The 16,221-nt window shown below is 41.2% G+C and overlaps 1 protein-coding gene across 6 annotated transcripts in view; it reads left to right on the top strand.

Moving 5' to 3' along the window:
• The window catches only part of snx14 (sorting nexin 14), a 39,338-nt gene extending 23,233 nt beyond the window's left edge, over positions 1-16,105 (top strand). For 4 of the 6 annotated variants that reach the window (XM_028604877.1, XM_028604879.1, XM_028604876.1 and 1 more), the window contains exons 17-30: positions 225-251; positions 1,492-1,624; positions 2,565-2,751; positions 3,849-3,932; positions 4,061-4,161; positions 5,098-5,209; positions 5,379-5,419; positions 6,429-6,548; positions 7,753-7,876; positions 8,075-8,239; positions 8,921-9,016; positions 11,322-11,413; positions 13,834-13,890; positions 15,958-16,105. In XM_028604877.1, coding sequence (XP_028460678.1) covers positions 225-251; positions 1,492-1,624; positions 2,565-2,751; positions 3,849-3,932; positions 4,061-4,161; positions 5,098-5,209; positions 5,379-5,419; positions 6,429-6,548; positions 7,753-7,876; positions 8,075-8,239; positions 8,921-9,016; positions 11,322-11,413; positions 13,834-13,890; positions 15,958-15,984 — 1,366 coding nt within the window. In that variant the 3' untranslated portion in view covers positions 15,985-16,105. The remainder of the gene's footprint in view (positions 1-224; positions 252-1,491; positions 1,625-2,564; positions 2,752-3,848; positions 3,933-4,060; positions 4,162-5,097; positions 5,210-5,378; positions 5,420-6,428; positions 6,549-7,752; positions 7,877-8,074; positions 8,240-8,920; positions 9,017-11,321; positions 11,414-13,833; positions 13,891-15,957) is intronic. The other 2 variants (XM_028604881.1, XM_028604880.1) reach the window with 1 other exon arrangement.
• The last annotated feature ends 116 nt before the right edge of the window (positions 16,106-16,221 follow it).

Here is a 16,221-nt window from a genome sequence, read left to right as displayed (position 1 = left end):
AACGTCCCTACACCTGAATGATATCGAATTAAATGGGAAATGTAATTGAATCGGGACCTAGTGACTCAAATCGATTCAGGTAATTATTGGCCATACCCAGACCTTGTGTCTAGTAGTGAGAACAGCCCTCCGAATACGCAGCTTTAAGTTTTGCTCACGTCCTTTTTGAAGGCGTTTTGTCCAAACGGTCATCTTTTAGCTGCTGCTTCTGTATCTTATTCCAGAAATAGCTTCAGTTTGGAAGAAAACAGGTGAGTAGGTCTTCGGCATGTTACCTGGCCTCGCACAGTCTGCTGCCTGCAAGCTGCTGGATGCAAACAAACTGTGCATAGTGTTACACACCCAGTGTGATGCATGTAGAGATGGTTTATCTCACTGTAGGCTGCTCTGACAATAGAACAGATGTTGCCTGCCTAAGAAACAAGTTTAGTAAATCTTAACATCAGGAGCCTCTGCTGGGCTTTTGTGCTCGTTGCCATGTTACCCTGACGCTTGCTCTTTGTTTTTAACCTCATGTCTAAAGCGAGATTTATGCTTCTGCGTAAAATCTACGCCCTGGCTACGTACGTAGCCTGACGTGCACCTCCCGAAAAATGTTAACTACACGCAACGCACATTGCTCATCCCTGGCTTGGTAACCCCCACCCCCCCGACTCTTTGTTCTAAATGGTTTTTAAAGGAAGTTTTAGAGGCGAACATCTCAGGTGGTAACGTAATCTTTAGTCTCTCTTTGCCAGACCCTCCTCCAAAGCGCTCTAGAGGAAGGTCTGGCTACTCCACATATCATTTAGGGATGGGAGGAAAACATGCTCTGGTTTAATGCCATTTCTTTATCCGTCGGTAACGGAGCAATCCCGAAAGTGGAACGTCAAGGACATAGACTAAGTCATCTTTAAATCTTTGGCATTGAGCCCCCTCCCTCTTAGCTGTTGTAAAAGTCTGACTCACTGCCCTTTTTAGAATAGCCGAAAAAGTTCCTTTTGTGAGTTTAAAGATGGGATAATAATAACTGATTAACCTGATTGACTTTGTTGAATCAATCAGGCCCTTTGCCAGGTGCTTAATCATTGTTAGAAGATTCTCTTCTATTTTCAAAATGAAACTGCCTGGTTAACTTCAACTTTATTATCCCTTTATAGGAAATGTGTTACTGATTGACAGCCCAACAGCAACAAACTGAAAAAAGTCCACAGTGCAGAGATGAGTTTTTTAGTGACTTCATGCTGCTTATAGCTGTTTAACTGCATGTCTGCTGCATGACTGATGTCAGCTGTCAAAGCACAAAGTGAAATGCTCTGTCAACAAGTCATTTTACAAACCTGACTGATAAATATGCTTGTTTTCCAACATTGAGCCCAATCATGACAGAGAGAAGCACCAGGGGGAAGGAAGGATTTTTTTTTTTTAAGAATAGATGAGATGTGATTCACGAGGGTTTTAACGCAGGTCCGATGCTCTTAATGTCTCAACGTATTCCTCTGTTCACCGTAGAAACATGTCGAAGCGAGGGGAGACGTTCGGGATCAGCAGAATCGGCAGCAAAATCAAAGGTGTGTTCAAGAGCACCACCATGGAGGGAGCCATGTTGCCGCCCAGCGCCATGAACGACATTGACGATGACCTGGTGAGTTCTTCTTTTTCACGAGTCCAAACACCAACTCTCTGGTTACATTTCAACCATAAGTTGTTTGGTACGGGCATTATGCTGGAGTCACTCGCAGCAACTGCAGAGAAACGGACCATGAGTAGGATGCTGGCGATCATGGACAATGACCGCCACCCACTACGCAGCACGTTCATTAAACAGAGGAGCGTTTAGGGGCAGACTTCTGTCACTGAACGAGCTCCTCTGTTTAATTGAATTACCTTAAAGCGCCCATATTATGCTCATTTTCAGGTTCATAACTGTATTTTAGGGTTGTACCACAATAGGTTTACATGGTTTAATTTTCAAAAAACACCATATTTTTGTTGTACTGCTGTAGCTCTCTCTCACTGCTGCAGATCCTCTTTTCACCTGGTTTCTGTTTTAGCTACAGAGTGAGACCTCTTTTCATCTTCTTCTTCTGTACTATCTTTGATTGCACTGCACATGCGCAGTAGCTCAGATGTAGAGCATGTCAGCTAGCTAACTCTAGAGAAAGTAAAAGGCAGGATTAGCTGGGAGACTTCTTCTAAACCAGGGAGCACATGTAAGTAGTTCTTTTGTAGATTATGGTGAACTTGTGTGTGTTGTAGCAGTGCTTTGCTATTGAGAACGACTAAGCATGCTAGCGTTAGCACGCTAACGCTACGAGATAACGGTTGTGGTTAGCCAGCTCATTTCGTGTGACATCACAGTCCGAGCCGATTTTGAACAGCTCACCAGGAGACTGAAGGCAGGACACATTCAGAAACCGTATCTCACTCAAAACAGCATGGATGGATTTATTTCAAAGTTTGTATGTGTGTGGAAGCACCAGAGACACAAAAGAACACCCCAAATCCCAGAAAAAGTGTTTTTTTCATAATATGGGCACTTTAACACTAGCTCAACAGGTGTTGTTATGTGTGTCTCCCTGCAGGTGGAGGAGGCGACCGTCGTGATGGAGGACGACTCCCCCGCCGAGCCGGCCAGCACGCCGGGCGCCCTGCGCAACCTGTCGGCCTGGAGCATCACCATCCCCTACATCGACATCTACGACGACGAGGTCAAGAGGGAGAGGATCCCCGTCTTCTGCATCGACGTGGAGCGCAACGACAGGAAGGAAGGTGAGCCACAGGACTACTCTGGTGATGTGATATGAGCTTCTAACTCCAGCCTTCATTTACTCTCTCAGAAACCTCTCCGACTTGATTTCACACTGAAGACAAAGCGCACACTTCACACCAACACAAAGAAGTTTCTCAGTTTGCGGAGCTGCGGGCACATAGTGCTTTTAATTGTGTTTTTTACAATTAATAATAATGTTTTTAGTGTTGTACATTGTAAGCCTTGTATTGTCTTCCCATAGCCTGACAAGCCAGACCCACATCCAGATGTTGGGTCTGGGAACTCACCATTGGCAGGGCTCAATCTGAGGGGCGGGATAAACGGTTGTCTTTCAAATTCCCTCTGCACTCATAGCCAACCAGAGCAACGCTAGTTGATAGATTCAACTTTTGCCGTAGGCTATCCGGTCTGAAAAACTCCGAACACATCTTCCTTTTTTTAAGAATGACTTCAGTGCTTAACTCCAAGTCTTCCAGAGTCGCGGCTAAAGCTGATTCGAAAGACAGCTGTTCGCCAGCAGCAGCAGCCATCTTCGTTGTTTTCAAGTAGCAGGGAATTCACGTGGAACCGTCGCAACTCTGCCGTCATTATGTTAAGCCCCGCCCACCGACTCTATACACGATGTGATTGGCCTGACTAGAGTTTGGTTTTTCCAGCTCACAAGCCAACAGACATGAAATGATGCCTTTTATTTTTTATTTTGACTATTAGTTAAGATTAAAGGAACATACGATTATGTATTATCACAGATTTTGACCCGGCTAGACCATGAAAGTAGTGATCTTCCATATTAATTTTAGTGTTGCGTGTTATTTTTGGGGAAATTTGGTTGAAAGAAACTTATATTTCAAATTTGACTCGAGGACAACACGAGGGTTAATCAATCAACTAAATCAAACTGGAGGATGATTCGGTTTTCGGTTTTGGATTCAGCAGAATCTTAACCAGTGGATTCGGTATTCGGCCCAACCCCAAAAATCTGGATTCGGTGCATTCCCGACACTTTTCTTAGACCTCAATTCTACCCTCAACTATCCTCTACACATGTTTTGTAATGTTAATGTTGTTCTGTCGTGTTTTCTTCTTTGTCTTGCAGTGGGTCATGAAACTGAAAAGTGGTCGGTTTACAGAAGATATCTGGAGTTCTACGTTCTCGAATCTAAACTCACGGAGTTCCACGGTAAAGCTTAAAGACTTAATTTAACAATTTGTCATGTTTCTGATGAGAAAATTAACTTGTTATGAATCTGTTCCTGTTTCTTTATATATTCTCTATAATGAGCTACATGAATTCATCTTTTTCTCCAGGCACATTTGCAGATGCTCAGCTTCCATCCAAAAGAATTATTGGACCAAAGAATCATGAGTTCCTCACATCCAAAAGGGAAGAATTTGAGGAATATTTACAGGTATGAAAACTTGATATCATTAAGAATGACTGTAGTAGCTCATGTTTTGCAGTTGTCTTTGGTGCTGAGCACCTGTTTTGTGTGTGAGAGGAATTAAATAGTTGCACAAATCTTTACATCCGTGCCATCTTTTAACAGTGTTAACTTTGTCTGTAAGGTTCAGCACCACAAAGTAGGAAATAACGACATAAACCCACTTAAAACGGACAAAAAGAGAACCCATGTTACTACGTAGCGTCATTACTTACAGGCAGAAGCACAAATATCAAGGAAAAAAATACCAAATTAATGATCAGTAGAATCTTATTTCTGCGAGAAACATTACATATATTCTGTAGATCTGTTACAGTACAGGCCAAAAGTTTGGACACCTTCTCATTCAATGCGTTTCCTTTTTATTTTCATGACTATTTACATTGTAGATTCTCACTGAAGGCATCAAAACTATGAATGAACACATATGGAATTATGTACTTAACAAAAACGTGTGAAATAACTGAAAACATGTCTTATATTTTAGATTCTTCAAAGTAGCCACACTTTGCTTTTTTTGATAACTCTGCAAACCCTTGGTGTTCTCTCAATGAGCTTCATGAGGTAGTCACTGAAATGGTTTTACCTTCACAGGTGTGCCTTGTCAGGGTTAATTAGTGGAATTATTTCCCTTATTAATATACACTTTTTTTGTTAAGTACATAATGTACTGTATGTACGAGATACAGAGATTGTTTTTATGTTCAAGCTTGGCCTGGCAGAAAGTCAAGTTTGTGTTTGGGAGAATACCAGCCGGTAAATATCTAAACTGTAAATATACTAAGGTGTGTGTGTGTGTGTGTGTGTGTGTGTGTGTGTGTGTGTGTGTGTGTGTGTGTGTGTGTGTGTGTGTGTGTGTGTGTGTGTGTGTGTGTGTGTGTGTGTGTGTGTGTGTGTGTACAGAGACTGCTGCAGCATCCAGAGCTCAAGAACAGTCAGCTGCTGGCAGACTTCCTGTCTCCTCACAGCATGGAGTCTCAGTTCCTGGACAGGATGCTGCCCGATGTCAACCTGGGTATGAAATTAACATGAATAATTCCACTTTTTCTAAAACTTTAGGCTACGCCGAGCTGAGAAAGAGAGGTTTGATTTGACTTTGTGTGGATTGAGACATTGGATGGATTGGGTTACAGACTCCTCTCAACTCGTATTTAATGTTGAGTCCATTTGTGTTTGTTTCACAGGAAAGATTTTCAAGTCTGTACCAGGAAAGCTGATAAAAGAGGTGAGTTGAAATGCTGCTCTAATGATGATGAATAATGTAGGTATTTGTCCTTATGTCCATGTACACCTAAGCTAAGCTAATAAGCTGTCTGCTGTAGTTTTATGTTTAAACATGAGTATGGAATCAATCATCTAACACGCAATAAAAAAGACCAAACGGTGGAACTATTCCTTTAAGGTATTAGCTAATATCAGCCATAGCCAATCAAATTAACTCCTCTGATTCCATTTAAAACAATGAAATTAGAGAATAACTTTTGTTTTTTTCCCCATACATTATTTTGTGTGAAACTGACCCACTATGGCTTCAGAGATAGACCTTAAAAACCTCTTTAAGACCTTTCTGTTTAACCAGAAACGGCTCTGAAGTCGCTAGCTCTAAACCCACCAGACTCCATTTAAAAAAAACAATACTTTTAGCGTGTATAGAGCCAACATATTGTCACATGTAAATCAGTAAACTATGTGTTTATTTCAACCAAAACTAGAGTAGTGATGGTTGGAAAAGTGGAAAGACGACCCAAAACGTCTTTTCATAGTTTTATGTTGTTTCTGTCGACTTTGAATGAAGTGTATTTTACAATGCTAAAATGACTGTTTGTTTATTTACATGGAGTCTGGTGGGTTTAGTGAACGCAATTTCGCGGATGTTTTTATGTTTAAAAAAAGGATCTTACTCTTTAACAGAAAGGTCGACCTCCTTTAGAAATCCTTTTCATAATGTTGTCAGACACTTAGAATATTAATCTGAGTCTGTCAGCGGCAAAACGAGCACTTTTGTGAACGTCAATACAAGCTGGACAATAACCATATTAGCTTACATTGTAGCTTGATTCTCCGCTGTTGACTGCAGCGATCTCGCTTAATACTGGACCAATGTCAAAGATTGTTGTTCCCATCAGTCACTTAGACCCAAAAACATAGGAACACAGGGTTGAAAAAAACTGTAGTTTGTACTTTATTACATTACAACACTGACACTGATTGATCCCAAACATTGTGTTTTCCAGAAAGGACAGAACCTGGATCCTTTCATCCAGTCCTTCTTCAACTCCTGCGAGTCGCCCAAACCCAAACCCAGCCAACCGGAGCTGACCATCCTCAGCCCCTCTGCTGAGAACAACAAGAAGGTGAAACAGAAACTAAACATCTCTCTCTCTCCTGCTCACATAAGAACAGGGTGTTTACTGTGATGCTCTCCGGCACATTAAAGTGATGGTTTTTCACTTTAACCTTCACGTGGTCAACACATTAACTTTATCAAAAGTGATCTGCATGGAGCTTTCCTGTCAGTCTGCAGAGAAAGTTTATCAGGTTTGAGAGGAAAAGGAATTTCAGGGAGGAAAAGGGAGTGTCAGCCTGTATAATTTGCCTTAATGTTTTTTCCTCTCCATGGGGACTGTTAAATGAGGCAGTGCTATAACTCTACAGACGGGAATCCTGCCAGGCCAAAAACAAGGCCAAACATCCATTGTGTTTCCTTTTATATTCATTCAGCCGTTAACTGCAGCAACACACCGCTAACCACAACTGTGTGTGGTTAGTTCACGTCAGTTGAACTGCTCGAAGTCAGTTGAACTGCTTGAAGTCAGTTGTACTGGTGAAGCGAAGATAATATTGTCTGTAACGTTAGGGCTCCTGCACACTGGCTGCGTGGCGTTAGCGTGTGCATGCTAGAAATAGGACCGATGCCTATTTTTGTACAGGCAAGGCTAGCAGCAGCGCTGCGTCAGACACGTTTCTGGTGTGCAAGACATAGAAAACGCCACGCAGCCACCACGCAACTGACACGTAACAGAAACGGCGCGGTCACGCCACGCAGCCAGTGTGCAGCCGGCCTCAGCCTGCTGGTAGTCTCTCATGGCCAGACCTATCTCCACAGCGCTGACGGATTCAGACCAGAGAAAAATGCAAATTTAAACAGATCAGTGAGGCTTTTTTGCCGTCTTTGTTCACCGTGAAGTCTGCTAGAAGTGATGTAATGTAGCGTTTTTCATGTCTGTTGAGTGAGCACTGCGCCGTTCAAACAAATAGCCCTACATTGCTTGTAAAATAATAATTGGAATAACAGGTGAACAAGCTTTAAAAGTGGCATATTTATGCCGAAGCAAAGTGTTAAATATTTCAAGAAATTTTAAAGCGTTGAGCTGAGAACGGAATTAGAATTTTATAAGGTGTTTAAAACATGGAATACCAAAATGATCCCAGGCATTCGTGCCACAGATTAATGCTGATTTTGTTCGTTATAAACGTGAGAATGTGAAGACTGCGACCCTGTTAACTCCACAGATTGTCCCGTTCAGTGTTGTGTCATCATTTCACTTTAACCTGCAGCTCTTCAGCGACCTGTTCAAGAATAACGCCAACCTGTCGGAGAGTTTGGAGCGGAAACAAAACCACAACCGCTTCATGGAAATGGTTTCTGTAGACGGCATGTATGACTACATGATGTACGTTGGTAAGTGACCCTCACAAAGCTGAGCTGCTGTCTTGGAGGGGAGGAGAGTACTGTTCAATAAAAGTTGTACATGAGGAATTACAGCTTGTTTATGGGAACCTGTTGCTTCTGACACAGCTTATTTTTTCAGTTATTTGTCCTGTGTGTATTGGAGCATCCTCTTCAGTCTATCTCAGTGTTTTTGTTTTTGACCCACAGGTCAGGTGGTGTTCCACACGGCCGACTGGCTGCACCACTGTCTGGCTGCTGGCAGGATCCTGTTTAAGAACACGTTTGAAGCCTACATGGATCAGTACATGCAGTCCAAACTGGAGCACATTCTCCAGGAGCACCATATGGTTTCCCTCATCACACAGCTCCGAGGTCTGTGTTTCCTCTTCTAGACTACGTCTACACTAACACTCAAAGTTAGCAGGACTTAAAACATGTTTAAGTGGTCAGTGGAGTTTGAAAAACAAAAAGCAGAACGTGAAAAAGTAAAATTCCTGGCTCAGTAGCAGCATCTATATGGGCTGGTTTGAGTATCTGCAGTAGGGCTGCATGATATGAGGGAAATATGTTGAATTGTTGAATATTGCAATAACGATATTACTTGTGATACATAAACCGTGTACTCAAAGTGTACTCAGTTCTGCTGCTTTCAGTATTCTGCTTAAATACAACAAATTGCTTTTTTTCATCGTCCATGACCATTCTTCTTAGAATCAGAATCAGAAAGGGTTTTTATTGCCAAGTACGTTTTTTAACACATACAAGGAATTTGTTTTGGTGTTGTTGGTGCACATCACACATTCTCTAAATGTAATAAACAATATAAGTATAGGTATAAACAATATAAGTATATGTACACCGTATGTATTAAATTAAAAATAAAGATAGAAATAAAATAAAATAAATAAATAAAGAGCAAAGAGGTCCTTAAGGGAGGTCCTTAAGCTCGAGCCCTGCCCATGCCATGTAGAATAACAACTATCACCATAAAAGCATATGCATAAGCAATAACTACCCACTATCAGTGCTCTGTGTTGTCATTTCTTCCCGCAGACGCCGTGTTCTGCGAGAGCAGCGAGGAGCGAACCGCTCAGGACAAACAACTCCGAGCCAAGCAGACGTTTGATGAGATGATTAAGTATTTACCAGGTTGGTCCTCAAGTCACACAGACCGCCGATATCCATAGAAGTATGAAATATAAAATATGGAAAGAAGAATGTTCCGGTCGTAGCACGTCGTTGGGTTTTAGTCTTTTTATGGGATTTATTTACATTAAGAAAATGTAGAATATTAGCAGACTTATGCTTTATAAGCGCTGACTTAGTGTTGTTTTAATGAAAAGGGAAGCAGCAATAAACAGAGAGATAAGAGAGTCTTACTCTCACTTCCCCAGAGTCTCACTTCCCCAGAACTCCACTTCAGATCTGGTCTGGTCTGCAGATTCCAACTTTCTGAGAACTGAATTCATTCAGAGCCAAAGTTTCACTACGTGTCATGACAGAAATACACTTCTGCTTTCTGTTATCATATGAGCAGGGCTGCACCGAACCCAGGATTCGGCTTTGGATTCTACGCTGGTCGCCGTAGTGACGGCGCTGTTGATTACGGGAAGTTGTTTACTTAGGTGGAGCGTTCAATGCAGTAGGCTGTGAGAAAGTGGACATGGATCTGGTGAACAGAAAAAGTTGTTGTTTGGCAGCACTTTCAGTCAAAAGAAGGCCATTCAAGTCCAGCTACATGTTCAGTCTGTTCAATGCTGATTGGTCTGGTGGTGGCGAGGACCCTAAACTATACACAACATGGCCGCTGTTACAACATTTGGTTCGGTATGGATCGTAGTCCTGAGCCCTGCACGGCCCTGTCTGGTTCCCCCCCCTCTTACAATACCCAATCTTCCTATGACAAAGCGTTGGGTACTGGCCAGACGCCTTATCTTGTTTAAGTGGAAACATGTTCTCCCCTCTTCACACAATAGCTGGCTTAGGGAGGTCCTAACTCATATCAATCTTGAAAAGGTTAGATTCTCACTTGGGGGTTCTGGTAATGCTTTCCACAAAACCTGGCAGCCCTTCATAGAATACTTAGACAGAACTACTATTCACCCAGAAAGTGACTAGATGGTCACTAGATGATGATATACAGACAGCAGCCAAAATGCAGCAACTTCAGGTACGGCAAAGGAAGGACAGTCCCTGTTTACTTCATTCATGTGTTTACTGTGTTCATGGACTGAGGATGGGAGGAGGAGTCAGCACAATCTCAACCAGTGGATTCGGTATTCGGCCGAATCCCAAAAGTCTGGATTCGGTGCATCTCTACAGATGAGTTTGTTCCTTCAAAATAAGTTGAAACTTGGAAGTAACAGACGTCAACGTATGTAACCATTTTAGTTTGTTTATATCTGCTGAGACTTCTGCACTGAAATATTACTTTACGTTAGCCGTATCTTAGTCTATATCCACCATGTTCCACCACCGGGATTATTCAGGTGCCGCCGGAAATGCCACCGGATGTCCGTTCCCTTCCTCTTCCTTTTGTGTTGGCGTTCTAACCTCCGGTGGATTTGTGAGGACTATGGTTAACTGCTCCTCAGATCTCTGCAGGGTAAATCCAGACAGCTAGCTAGACTATCTGTCCAATCTGAGTTTTCTGTTGCACGACTAAAACTACTTTTGAACGTACACATGTTCCACCAAAACAAGTTCCTTCCTGAGACTATTTAGCAGAGGCACCGTGGCTTCGTCCGGAGCTTAGCCCCGCCCAAGACGATTGTGATTGGTTTAAAGCAATGGTGCTCAAGCTTTTTTCAATAATGTTCCCCATTTGAACAGTTATTTTAAGCCATGTACCCCCTAACCAGCGCGAATAATTTTTGGTAGAAAAAATATATATAAAGAGGAAAAATACAGCCTTGGACTTGGAAAACGTTTAAATGCCGATGAAGAAAGGAGACAAAAACTTTAAGAAAACCTGGAAAAAGACAGTAGAAAGAAGGAAGGCAGCACTAGGGCAACAAGTGACAAAAAATTCAAATAAGCGACAAACTTGGAGGAAAAAAGACAGAACTAACTACAGCCTTGTAACTGAAAACCATTTTGCAAAAAATGTCACGTACCATCCTGCAGTCCTCCAGAGTACCCCTAGGGGGACACGGACCCCCATTTGAGAAACACTGGTTTAAAGAAATGCCAATAAACCAGAGCACGTTTTGCTCTCATCCCAGAATGCTGTGTGGACTAGCCAGACCTTCCCCCGCAGCGCTGTGGAGGAAGGTGTGGCAATGCGAGACTAGGCATATCTGAGATGGGATTAACACCGCTCCTTATTACTGTACTCAGGAATGTGCTGGATCTACAACCAAGCATGCTCCGTCAAGACTTTAGACCGGTCCGAGCACAGATGAGTTGCATCATGTGGTTCAGTAGATTTTAAAGTGTGCGTGTTTGGTTTCAGACTTTGTGGTGAAGTGCATCGGCCAGGAGAGGAAATACGAAGGCATCCGACTCCTCTTTGAAGGTTTCCAGCAGCCTGTCCTCAACAAACAGGTAAACGGAACAACTTAGGACATTTACAGGGGGACAAAACGGACAACAGGCCTGCAGACAGCAGTTAGGGAGAAGTATTTAGATCCTTTACTTCAGTAAAATTACTAATACCAAACTGTCAAAATACTCTGATACAAGTTAAAGTCCTGCATTGAAAATATTACTTTAATAAAAGTCTTTAAGTATCATCAGGAAAATGTAGGTTTAAAGGTCCCATGGCATGAAAATGTCACTTTATGAGGTTTTTTAACATTAATATGAGTTCCCCCCAGCCTGCCTCTGGTCCCCCAGTGGCTAGAAATGGTGATAGGTGTAAACCGAGCCCTGGGTATCCTGCTCTGCCTTTGAGAAAATGAAAGCTCAGATGGACCAATCAGGAATCTTCTCCTTATGAGGTCATAAGGAGCAAGGTTACCTCCCCTTTCTCTGCTTTGCCCGCCCAGAGAATTTGGCCCACCCATGAGAGAGAGAGAGAGACATCATGGCTTTCAAATGAGCAAAGTGGCAGTTGGTCAAAAGACTTCAGATACAGTATTAGGGGACCACTAAGGACTATATAAAAGAGACTTCAGATACAGTATTAGAGGACCACTAAGGCCTATATAAAAGAGACTTCAGATACAGTATTAGGGGACCACTAAGGTCTATATAAAAGAGACTTCAGATACAGTATTAGGGGACCACTAGGTCTATATAAAAGAGACTTCAGATACAGTATTAGAGGACCACTAAGGCCTATATAAAAGAGACTTCAGATACAGTATTAGGGGACCACTAAGGTCTATATAAAAGAGACTTCAGATACAGTATTAGGGGACCACTAAGGTCTATATAAAAGAGACTTCAGATACAGTATTAGGGGACCACTAAGGTCTATATAAAAGAGACTTCAGATACAGTATTAGGGGACCACTAAGGTCTATATAAAAAGAGACTTCAGATACAGTATTAGGGGACCACTAAGGTCTATATAAAAGAGACTTCAGATACAGTATTAGGGGACCACTAAGGTCTATATAAAAGAGACTCCAGATACAGTATTAGGGGACCACTAAGGTCTATATAAAAGAGACTTCAGATACAGTATTAGGGGACCATTAAGGTCTATATAAAAGAGACTTCAGATACAGTATTAGGGGACCACTAAGGTCTATATAAAAGAGACTTCAGATACAGTATTAGGGGACCACTAAGATCTATATAAAGGAGACTTCAGATACAGTATTAGGGGACCACTAAGGTCTATATAAAAGAGACTTCAGATACAGTATTAGGGGACCACTAAGGTCTATATAAAAGAGACTTCAGATACAGTATTAGGGGACCACTAAGGTCTATATAAAAGAGACTTCAGATCCAACCAGTTATGTGTTTAATGGTCTAATCATCTCAGCTGGACTTGTAGGTCGTTATATTGTCGGCTAGTTTACTTTAGAATCAAACATCAGATTTTATAAACTACATGTGTTTTGTGTGCAGTAATCTTAATGTGTAAAGTAACTAGTAACTAAAGCTGTAACAGATGAATGTAGTGGAGTAACTAAAGAAACTAGTAACTAAAGCTGTAACCGATGAATGTAGTGGAGTAACTAAAGTAACTAGTAACTAAAGCTGTAACAGATGAATGTAGTGGAGTAACTAAAGAAACTAGTAACTAAAGCTGTAACCGATGAATGTAGTGGAGTAACTAAAGTAACTAGTATCTAAAGCTGTAACAGATGAATGTAGTGGAGTAACTAAAGAAACTAGTAACTAAAGCTGTAACCGATGAATGTAGTGGAGTAACTAAAGTAACTAGTAACTAAAGCTGTAACCGATGAATGTAGTGGAGTAACTAAAGTAACTAGTAACTAAAGTTGTAACAGATGAATGTAGCGAAGTAACTAGTAACTAAAGCTGTAACAGATGAATGTAGTGGAGTAACTAAAGTAACTAGTAACTAAAGTTGTAACAGATGAATGTAGCGAAGTAACTAGTAACTAAAGCTGTAACAGATGAATGTAGCGGAGTAACTAAAGTAACTAGTAACTAAAGCTGTAACAGATGAATGTAGCGGAGTAACTAAAGTAACTAGTAACTAAAGCTGTAACAGATGAATGTAGCGGAGTAACTAAAGTAACTAGTAACTAAAGCTGTAACAGATGAATGTAGCGGAGTAACTAAAGTAACTAGTAACTAAAGCTGTTACAGATGAATGTAGCCGAGTAAAAAGTCCAATATTTCTCTCTGAAATGTAGCGGAGTAGAAGTAGAAAGTGGCATGAAAAGAAAAATACTCAAGTACAGTTCAAGCAGCTCCAACATTTTGAGTTGAGTACAGTAGTGGAGTACATGTACTTAGTTCCATTGGGCCAGTGGCTGCAGTGCGTGTGAGCTCGGTGAAGCTGTGTGAAGCTGGTCTCTGCCGTTGTGTCTCCTCAGATGACGTACGTCCTGCTGGACATCGCCGTGCAGGAGCTGTTCCCTGAACTCACCAAGGTAAACAAGTGACAGAGGAGAATGTTAAGAGATTATACAGGAACAGACACAAGTCAAATGATGTTTGGGAAGGAGTCCCGTGGATTTGTAAACACAGTGTTTCCTTTAGGATTTTTTATTTATTTTTTTTTTAGCAGTGGGGGGCAGGTCTGTCTGAACAACAACAACCCCCATCAGACAGGATCATTTAAAAGGCAGCCGCGACTACTGTAGATTATGCTTTGGCCCTATTTCTGATACCGTGGCGGTAGAAATATAGAGGAAACAGTGGGGGCAGGAGAGGACTACAATAACAACCATAAGATTCATAATGTGAGCATCAGTTCCTCCATGCAAGGGACAGTTTATATCAGCGCTTCTCAAAAGTACCGACCCAGGTCTGCATCCGGACCCGGCTCACACATCGTGTTATAAGTCCAAACCTTATGAAGTGTAAGGTTTTCTATTTTGAAATAGATTTTCTATTGATCGATAAATTGCTAGTGACGTTGAATATACACGGAAAATATAGACAAAAACACTGCTGTCCTTTTTCTACACAAAGCTGGAAAAAAGGTACCGTAGGCTACCGGTAATGAATTTCATGTAATGGTTCCTAAATTCGTCCAATAAACCGAGTACTCAACCTAAATATACATTACAGGCCAAAAGTTTGGACACACCTTCTCATTCAATGTGTTTCCTTTTTATTTTCATGACTATTTACATTGTAGATTCTCACTGAAGGCATCAAAACTATGAATGAACACATGTGGAATTATGTACTTAACAAAAAAGTGTGAAATAACTGAAAACATGTCTTATATTTTAGATTCTTCAAAGTAGCCACCCTTTGCTTTTTTTATTAATAAGGGAAAAAATTCCACTAATTAACCCTGACAAAGCACACCTGTGAAGGTAAAACCATTTCAGGTGACTACCTCATGAAGCTCATTGAGAGAACACCAAGGGTTTGCAGAGTTATCAAAAAAGCTACTTTGAGGAATCTAAAATATAAGACATGTTTTCAGTTATTTCACACTTTTTTGTTAAGTACATAATTCCATATGTGTTCATTCATAGTTTTGATGCCTTCAGTGATGAAAAAGTCATGAAAATAAAGAAATATATTGAATGAGAAGGTGTGTCCAAACTTTTGGCCTGTACTGTAGCTTAAAGCTATAGTGCGTACTTTCTGTCCCCCCCCCCGAGGAATTCTAAGCAATGACAGCAACACTGCTGGCGCGTCCACATGATATAAGCCTTCCGTGATCGCAAAACAATCAGAAGGACAAGAAGTGGTGTTTGGATATAGCCTTTGTGCAAACATGGTTAAAAACAGGTTCTTCAGATGGCCTTTTTTGCTCCTGCATATTTAAATGTAGGTCAGGTGGTGGTGTTAGTTTGAGGTCTGCACAGATGGCTCTTAGTATGCAGCCACAACAGATGAATATGAATGTATTCAGTAGGTCTCTGAATATGAAGGGAGGGGCTGTGTGACTGTAGGTGCTTACTGTTTACAGCATGATGGGTCTGCATACAGTAAAGGCTTTATGCAATAGAAATCTATGCATTTTCCTGTTACTTCTGACAATTTGAATAACAAAAAAAAAAAAAAAAAATATATATATATATATATTTATATATAATACTGTATATTATCCTTGAGTAAATTAAACCCCAATTTAAAAAAAAAAAAAAACTGGTTAAAAAATACTATTTCAATTAGGCGCCCGGGTAGCTCAGTCGGTAGAGTATGAAGAGGTTTATTCCTCGACGCAGAGCGCCAGGGTTTGAATCTGACCTGCATGTCTTCCCCCTCTCTCTGTCTCTTCACTGTCATACGTAAGCTGTCCTGGCTATCAAAGGCTGAAATGCCCCAAAAATAATAATTATGTTAATTCAAGTTTATGTTCTGCTTGTTCAACGGTTGTTTGTTGGTCATTGGTCCTCACATTGGAGAGGATTTGAATAGTTATTTTTATTCTGAAAAAGGGTCTGTCTGTCTGTCTGTCTGTCTGTCTCTCTCTGCTCTCTAATCTCTGAATGCCTCTCCTAACGCTGCTGTGGCCGTTTCCTCCTCTGCAGGGAGCAAAGGAAGCAGTTGCCATGTGAAGCAGATAACCAACACTGTATCCACATCCTGGCTTATGGAAAATCCTCTGGGATCATCTTTACATTCCAAATGTATATAGATAAACTAATTAAAAGATATATATTTATTGACGTCACCGCAGTGAACGCTGTCTGTTGTCTTTTCTTTCACTACCAATGACAATATTTGCACATTACGGAAAGTTATGAACCCTCCTTTTGTCCTCGGGTCAAATTTGACACGTTTACAAAAACTTT

This window comes from Perca flavescens, chromosome 18 (genome assembly GCF_004354835.1).
Source record: "Perca flavescens isolate YP-PL-M2 chromosome 18, PFLA_1.0, whole genome shotgun sequence".
NCBI lineage: Eukaryota > Metazoa > Chordata > Actinopteri > Perciformes > Percidae > Perca > Perca flavescens.
Note: the sequence above shows the minus strand (reverse complement) of the source record. Positions and strands in the feature narration are given on the sequence as shown.